The 9110-nt window shown below is 38.9% G+C and overlaps 1 protein-coding gene across 1 annotated transcript in view; it reads right to left on the reverse strand.

The window, feature by feature from the left end:
- Nucleotides 1–7948: 7948 nt before the first annotated feature.
- The window catches only part of LOC123770679 (mast cell protease 1A), a 9341-nt gene continuing 8179 nt past the window's right edge, over nt 7949–9110 (reverse strand). The window contains exon 7 of the mRNA XM_069305753.1: nt 7949–8255. Within this exon, the coding sequence (XP_069161854.1) occupies nt 8088–8255 (168 nt within the window). The 3' untranslated portion in view covers nt 7949–8087. The remainder of the gene's footprint in view (nt 8256–9110) is intronic.

Here is a 9110-nt window from a genome sequence, read left to right on the forward strand (position 1 = left end):
TCTGGGATATCAGTGCGAGAGTGTAAACACCTAAGTCTGTGGAATGCTGATTAGCGTGGCACCGCCACCAGGGTCACGTGCTGGGGGCCCACCCAGCACCCGCTCTTCCACACTCCCACAGGTATTTCACACTTTATATTACTAATTACACATCATTCACGCTTAACATTTTTACTCAATGGGTTAAGAATTTCATAAAATTTTAAAAATTATTTGTAAACCAATCCAGGTATTATAATTTCTGAGTTCTATTGGAAGCATAATTGTGTATAACCTTTGCTCAATTCTCGATCAAATCCCTTAAATCCTCTCTAACAATAATAATAATAATAATAATAATTATTATTATTATTATTATTATTATTATTATTATTATTATTATTATTTATTTGCAAGAAGGTACAATGGGTTGGTGAGATTACATAAGCTTGGTATTTTTACACTCATACAGTCACTAACACACATAGCTCTTTGGGCAGGTCCTTAATCTAACATATCAGGTAAGATGAAAGGTACACTGTAGCAAGGTTTTTATATCAACGGATAACTACAACCCAAGTTGGCAGAGGTAATTAAACTAGTAAGGCTATATGTCTTAAGTACTATTATTAGGGAAGTGGGTAGTACAAGATACAGTGTGAGTTTGAAGCACGGGTAGGAAACTATGAGGATGAAATTAGCTATTGGAGCTATGAGGATGAATATAATTATAATTATTGGAACTAGTTATAGATTTCCCAATACTAATACAACTGCATTTTCAAATAATCTGAGGAATCTAATCATAAACTATAATGTACCTTTCGATAATTCTCAAATTTTACTATAATGTACCTACTAATTTTCTTCAAATTTTCTTACAATGTACCTGTTAAAAAAAATTTGTTTGCTAGAAATTACCTACTTATAATTATCTTAGATTAAGAACCTGTCCGAAACACTATGCGTGTTAGTGGCTTTACAAGAATGTCAAAACATCAATGATATGTACTCTCATAAGCCCAATGTCCCTTCTTGTATATAAATAAATAAATAAACAACAAACTAAAAAAAATCACATCATCCTAGCAGATAACTTCAACATTGACCTTTGTCAACAAAATAGCCCCGAGTCCTAAACAGCATGAACTCCTGTATGCAAACCCCCACAATCTCCAAGCCCACCCGAATCACTCAAACACATATGGACTAACATAACAGCGCCCTTTGCTTTTGGTATAATCGCTGACAGAACCGACCACTATTCTCACTACCTTCCTCATAGCAAACATGGACATAACACCTTCGGATACCAAGAAAATTGCCTTCAGACTATACAGCAAAACGGCAATAGGCAATCTCATAAATGCACTTCTCAATATAAACTTGGTATCGGAATTTAATAATCAGGATATAAGTTCATTAGCCGACATCGTCCTCTCCAAAACTCTAAGCCTCTACAACACACACTGTCCTCTCCTTACCATGCAAGTAACTGCCAAAAGATTAAATAACCCCTGGCTCACACGTGGCATACTTAAAGCAATGAACAAAAAACACGACTATGAAAAAATAGGATTGGTCTAGTTATAAGAGATACTTGGTCTAAGTATCAGAGTTAGTATTAGTATTATCAGAGTATTAGACCAAGAGTTATTGGTCTAGTTATAAGAGTTAGGAGATACTCATCAATGCTTACCAGAATAATAAGAAGAGTCAAACTTTAATATATGATAGTAGATATTACGAAGCAAAAGGAAATATTAAAAGCACATGGAAGGCATCTCTAACATCCGAGGATTTACCAACAATCAGGTAAAAAGACTTGAGAATGTACTTGAGAATGGTCCAGGACGGACTGAAACGTTGTCGTCCCTTCACTTTCTAGTGTGTGGTTTGGTCAACAATCAGGTAAAACTCTCCAAAGATGGTTACACACTTGTAACAGACTTAGAAACGGCAATTGAATTGAATAGCTTCTTTTCATCAAATGATACTAACCCTGCCAAAAAAATCCCAGAGACCCAGACACATGTTATTACATACCTCATCGGCAGCTGTCCTAACACTTTACTACTTTTACGAATCAGCCCGACATAGATTATATCAATAAGTCACTCACTTAAAACCAAAGTTGGGAACACTAGTAAAACTAGCTCAAGGACCTACTCGAAACTATCGTATATAAGAGTGCCTCTCATGCATTTGCACCACCCATAGCTCAGCTATTCAAAAATCTCTAGTGTCACACTTTTCCTGATATCCTTTAAAAAGCAAGATTAACGCCAGTTGACAAAGGAGGCGAGATAGCTAACAAACAGTTACAGACCCATATCAAATCTACCAATACTAACAAAAATATTTATACAAAATTATTTACGAACAGCTCTACACCTATCTACTAAAATGCAACATATTAAGTCCCTACCAGTTTGGCTTCCGTTCCCAAATGCGTACCAATGATGCCATTAATTAATCTGCTTAATATTAATCTACACAGGCCCTTGACAAACATGAGTTCCCAATTAGCCTTTTCATTTACCTGAGAAAGGCCTTTGATACCGTAAACTTTACCTTCCTCTTGAACATCACTATGGAATCCGAGGCCTAACTCTGAACTATATTCGATCTTGCCTTAGTGACAGACAGTAATATGTAGCCATCAATGACATAACCTCCCTCACTCTACCATTAACCGTAAGAGTGCCACATGGCATCATCTTATGACCTCTCCTATTTTGTATAACATCAATGATTGTCCAAGTGTCTTTACCATTCTTAAACCTATACTATTTGCTGACGATACTACCTTTATCAATTCAGACCCCAACCCACACACACACACACACTAAATAATATTGTAAATAACAAATTAAAAAAAGTCTACTCGTGAATGTCAACTAACAAACTTACACTAAATATAAAAAAGACCTACTAGATCTTATTTAGAAGCAAATCATCAAACTAAATTCATCTTCAGATAGACAATGTCAACATTAATAGTAAAAATGAGGGGAAGTTCCTTTGCCTATATGCATAGACAATAGACTAAACTTTAGTACTCACGTAAAACACATAGCAAAAAAAAGTATCTAAAACTGTCGGTATACTCTCTAAAATCAGATAGTATCTTCCCCATTCTGTTCTTCTTACACTGTACTACTCGCTAATCTGTCCTTATCTAACATACGGTATCTGTGCATGGGGTTCAACCACTGCAAATTAACTTAAGCTCATCATCACCCAGCAAAACTCTGCTATCAAAACTATAGCAAACTTAGTTTGCTATAGTTCTGATATAGCAAACTATATCAGAAACAAACTATACTGCAGTTTACTATGAAGAAAGGCAGCACACAGAAGGCTGTGTGTTGTCTGAAGACAACACGCAGCCCCTCTTGTTTAAATCTCTAAACACGCTAAACATACTCACTCAACACATTCTCTTGTGCTATTTACTCTTAAAAAACTTATTCATTGAATCTAATCCTGATTTAAAACTCTTCATTGACAGATTTCATAGAAGCTATGAGCACCACACCATAAATAAATATATATTCATATTCCTAGAGTCAGACTAAATCTGTGCAAACACTCCATGCAAATAAAAGGACTCAGTCGATGGAACTCACTCCCCAATGAATTAAAAAATAATAATAATTTAATCATTTATTGTGTCAGGGGACAGAAAGCCAGACTATACATACAGTACATGCTAGGCTTATACTGAGGTCACTCCTCCCCCCCAATTCCGAATTACTGACCCCGCCCAGGATGCAAACCCACAACAAGCTGACTAACTCCTGGGTACCTACTTACTGCTAAGTGAACAGGCGCATTAGGTGATAGGAAATGCGGCCAACCATTTCTGGCCTGCCTGGGATTGTCCAACCTATATTTTATTCAAAAGTAAAACCAAAAAGTACCTAATTTCATCTCATAGTTTCCCACCTTGTGCTACCACACTCACCCAGTTTAGTACTTAAGACATCCAACTTCATTAATATTCTATCAATATGTAATGTAGTTATTATAGTGAACTCAAATTCTGTTACATTTATGGCTTAGCTCATGGACCTGGCCGAAACGCTGCGCGTGTTAGGGCTTTGCAAGACTATTACACTCAGACCCCAATATATGTACTTTCTCAACCCAATGCATTCCTTTTATGTAAATAAATACATAAATAAATAATAAACGTGTGTAGTCAAACCATCTACTTTACAACTTAAAACTAGTGATAGAGGCATTCATTGATATTTAATACATTTAATGGGTAATATGCAAAGAAAGTAGTTTAAATCAGGCACAATACGGTCGACTGCCCCTTAACATCACTTAATTTATAGTAATATTATACGAGTGCTGTGTTTTGTCCAGTAACCTATTAATGGCATAAATTAAATGGCATACGACAGCACAAGTAAATTGTGCAAGTGTCCCCCTCTAAACATTAAAAGAAAACAATTCAAAACAAAATAAATATTAAATGATAGACTATAATAGAAGTACCGAAAATCTTATAGTTATGTTTTAGCATTAATTAATTCCCGATGTCGGGGATAGGAAACCTACTAACGACCTACAGATCTTTCATAAGATGCAACTCCCAGTAGTTGCCTAGGTGGTGAAGGAGAGGGAAGGTGGTGAAGGGTAAGGAAGATAAAGAAGGAAGTGTTAGATAGGGAACACAGCGATGTCCGGGTAGTGATGGTGGTTATATAAATGACGACTATTTAATGAAGACGGTTAAGGTGATGAGGACGGTTCTGTCTAATGTACATGGTTAGTGCACTCGATACCCTTACTCAAATCTTTGAATATGTTAGATATTAAGTCACTGCACATCCTCTCATGTGTACTCTATATATTTAAAACTAAGAATTGTAATGTCAATCCTGACATTAAAAGCTTCTTAGGAGGTAACAGAACCCATGGGCGCCACAACAGAAACAAATACCTATTTGATATTCCAAGAGTACGACTTAATCAAACTAGAAATGCTCTACAAATCAAGGGACCCAGGGACCCAGAATGTGGAATGACCTTCCCAATCATGTCAAAGGCTGTACCTCTCTCAACCAGTTTAAGAACCTAATTACCTCCATGTAACCTACATGACCCCTAAATGTCAACCCATGTCTTACTATTTTTAAACAATGCTGTTTGTTGACCAACTTGTATATTGGCTATTTTCTACCATGTTCCCCTCCTTTTTTATCTTTTATTTTTTTTTTCAACGCAATTTTTACTTTAAGCTCAATTACTATTAAGTTTTAGTCTAAGTGTTTTCCCCCCACCTCGCCTTGCCCGAAACGCTGTGCGTATTAGTGGCTTTAGGTATTGTATGTACTAGCTCTATCTATAAATCCAACATTATGTTTGTAAATCAACTATGTATGTACTTTCCTGAATAAAATTTACTTTACTTTACTTTACTAGTGTTGTAGGGTGTGTGTGTAGTGAAGATGGGTAAAGTGATGATTGTTTTTGAGCAGTGAAGATGGTTACAGTGAGAAAGATAGCATGCAGTAAAGATGTGGCCTCTCGCCGGAGCAACGCCGCGCACCCCCTTCTATAGTGTACTATATTATGACTATATATCTATGTTAGGTTAAGGCTAGCATGCTTCAGGTCAATATATATTGCTGTTGTCTTCGTATGGTTTCTTGAGTACATTAAAATTTTGTTGGTAAATCATGATTAGTTGTTAGATCTTAAATTAAAATATGCATACACAGCAATAAGATATTGTGCTGCTTTAATCAATCAGATGCTCTCAGAGGAGAAACAAAAAGTGTAGAGGACTATTTAGGTTCAAGGACTGTTTTTCTGCTCTATTGAATATTATAATGTAAGAAAGCTTGCTCGTTCTTGACGAATTCAGATACAATTCTATAACAAATGTTCCAGAGATGTGTAAATATTTAATTCAAAGTGATCTGCTACCAGAAATTTTAGTCAAATGTCTCCAGTTTGCTAACTGTAGGTAGTAACTAAGTGATTGTAACCTATCCACCGCTGCCCACTGGATGGGGGGCGGTGTACAGGACAAACATATCCATTGTGAAACCAGCTCTCCACGTATGTCAGTTGCTTAATTTAGACACTGTACTTGTGGTCGGTCTCGAGCCCATTGTTGATGTGACGATGAGCATTGAATTTTGTAACTAGCTCATCAAGATTGTAATTTGCTTAGCTAAATGAATTGTGGGGTTCAGTCCCTGAGCCCATTATATGCCTCTGTAACCATTTTCACTACCGCCCACAAGAAGGGTATGGGGTGCATAATAAATGAACTAAAGTAAAGTAATTATCAAAAGAAAGCACTAAGCCAGTATGACTATTGTGACGATAATCTCTTTCAAGAGAGATTGAGCCTGCTCTTCCCTTCAAAGTACGTAGAAACAACAGATAATATAGAAGATATATCCAGCAAGTATCACCAAAACGTTTTGCCCAGAGAGCAAAACGTATCCAGCACACCGGCACACCTGCTACCGCCCGCCACCGTAAACCGGCAAACTGCTTGTCCATTGCCTGCCTGTCGCTGATTGGCTGGTGTCCCGTTGCACCTGCCCTCCACCCTCCGCCACAAGTTGATGTCTGGGCTGCAGTGGCCCAGAGTAGTCAGAATATCCCAGTGCTCCTTGCAGTTGACATCTCTCATTGGTAGACTAAGCCTTGGCTTTCGTGTACTAAGGGAGGTGGCAGCTCGAAGCCAATATTCCAGCATCATTATTATTTATTTTGCTATAACTCACTTGTCTTAACGTAACTTTTCATTTGCCAGTGATTATTCTTATTATTTTGTTTGTTGCCTTGTATATTTTATGCTTAATTTTATTCATGTCTTGTTTTTCTAACGTAATTAAAATTTCATTGTTAAATTTACTTGTGTTTTGTGTGTCTTCCCATTACCTTACCACAGACGAAAGTTCCAGCTTTTTCTCTTTTTTTTTCTTTAATGTGACGAGGCCCTGCCCCTAGCTTTTGAAACAGCCGAACACCAACGCTTTACCGTCACACTATGTAACAAACTAAACTAAACGTCCTTGGTGAAGCTAATTTGTTGAATGCTCGCCTTCATTAAGTTGTTTACGAAGTGTTAGGCATACAAGTCCACTACGGGCTCACCATAGGCCGTGCTACTTGGAACTTTTTGTTCCCAGTAGCTGAATCCAAAACAACAACATCATCGGAGGGTGAGGTTTGATTCAAATTGTCTAACATGCTCTAATGGTTTTATTGAAACATTTTTAGTCTTGGTAAGCCACTGTCGGGTGGTTCGTTATCACGATGAAACATTTCTCTCGTTTTATTGGTATCTGTCATTCCAAGACAAAGTATATTCTTAAATTTTGCTTGACAGCCTAGTCGTCATTACCTGCAATTGTTGTACAGCTCTCAGTGTTAGGTTTTAGCAAAAGTTACTCGTCCGACAAGGGTATTTATCAATGTAAGTAGTATCCAACACTTGTGGTCTTAAATGGTCGCAGTCGTCGGGACACACGCGCCTCTCACTAGTCCTTCATGCAGTGTTTGTTACAGTTGTAAGCCGTTTCTTACGGTGGTAGGTCGTCTTTCAGCGATCCATAGTCGTCCGGAGATATGGGAAGCGAGTGCTGCTAGCCATGAGGTTGTCCAGAAGTGTGGGAAATGGTCCGTTTGTCACCCAAAGGTGTCATGGGCGGTCCAGTGGCCGTCCAGAGGTGAAGGGGCGGTTCTAAGGTGCGGTAGTTGGTTCAAAGGCCGTCCAGTGGTGAGGGAATCTATCCAGAAGTCATCAAGATGAGTGAGGCTCCCCTCACTCAAGGTGTACAGTGGTCATCCAGAAGTGTGGGAACGTTTCAATGGTCGTCCAGAGGTGTGGCAGGCAATCCAGAGGTGTGGCAGGCAATCCAGAGGTGTGGCTGGCAATCCAGAGGTGTGGCTGGCAATCCAGAGGTGTGGCAGGCAATCCAGAGGTGTGGCAGGCAATCCAGAGGTGTGGCAGGCAATCCAGAGGTGTGGCAAGCAATCCAGAGGTGTGGCAGGCAATCCAGAGATGTGGCAGGCAGTCCAAAGGTGTGTGAGCAGTCGAGTGGTCGTCCAGACGAGCCGGGGTCCTAACACTGGGGTTTCTTGATGTGGCTCGCGATCCATCTGTGGTAGTTGGACACGCGGGTGTACACTCCAGGGAAGTCCTCGGCACACCCCGCCCCGAAGCTCACTACGCCCACGGTCGCCCACTGATTCACGCCCACTTTTGTAACCAAGGGGCCGCCGCTGTCACCCTGTGTGCACACACATAACTATAATAATTGACAAAAAGTATGTCAGCTCGCCTCAGTAATTAACAGCGCCCACTGTCAGACACAGGAGCAAAGACACCGCACTCATCCAAGCATTAAAGACACTGCCAAGAGATCACCACCACAACAACCACGGCTGTCTGGTCATAACCACAAAACCCACAACTATCAGAGCACAACAACAATCCTATCAATTCACCATTACAACATTCACTTCTCCAGAACTAATAACAATACAAACCGACACATCTCATCGGGGCCTTTTAAATGCTGAACAAATGTTTAAGATATTAAGCCTGATCACTTTAAAAGATCCAATATAACTTAGACAAGGGGCAATAATTTCAGTGTCAACAAACCACTATGAAGGACGGCGAACAGATGTTTTTTCACCAACAGAATAATAGCCTATCCACCGAAGCCGTAAATTCCAGGACAACGCTCCACTCCAGTTCAAAATTCAGCAAACCTTTGACAAACTAATGACTTCCTGTTCCCGTTGAGGCCACAAAGAATGGTGACTCTCAGGTAAATTCAGGTAAGCAACAATGAGAGCACTCGGTTCTCCACCACATCACTATCAACCCACTATGGATTAAATCAAAATTACTTTATACTACACTTTCCCAATGTTGACACTTTATGTATCGGAGTGATATTTTATGTGAAGAAATTATTATTATTATTATTATTATTTCTTCACATATAAAATAGTGTCATATATGGGGGAAACACTTGACACTATACAGATATAGTGTCAACATGGGGGAAAATTGTAGTATATAATATTTTTATTTAATCCATAGTGGTGGTGAACTGTTCTGATTGTTGTTTACC

The sequence above is a fragment of the Procambarus clarkii genome, chromosome 56 (genome assembly GCF_040958095.1).
Source record: "Procambarus clarkii isolate CNS0578487 chromosome 56, FALCON_Pclarkii_2.0, whole genome shotgun sequence".
Taxonomy (NCBI): Eukaryota; Metazoa; Arthropoda; class Malacostraca; order Decapoda; family Cambaridae; genus Procambarus; species Procambarus clarkii.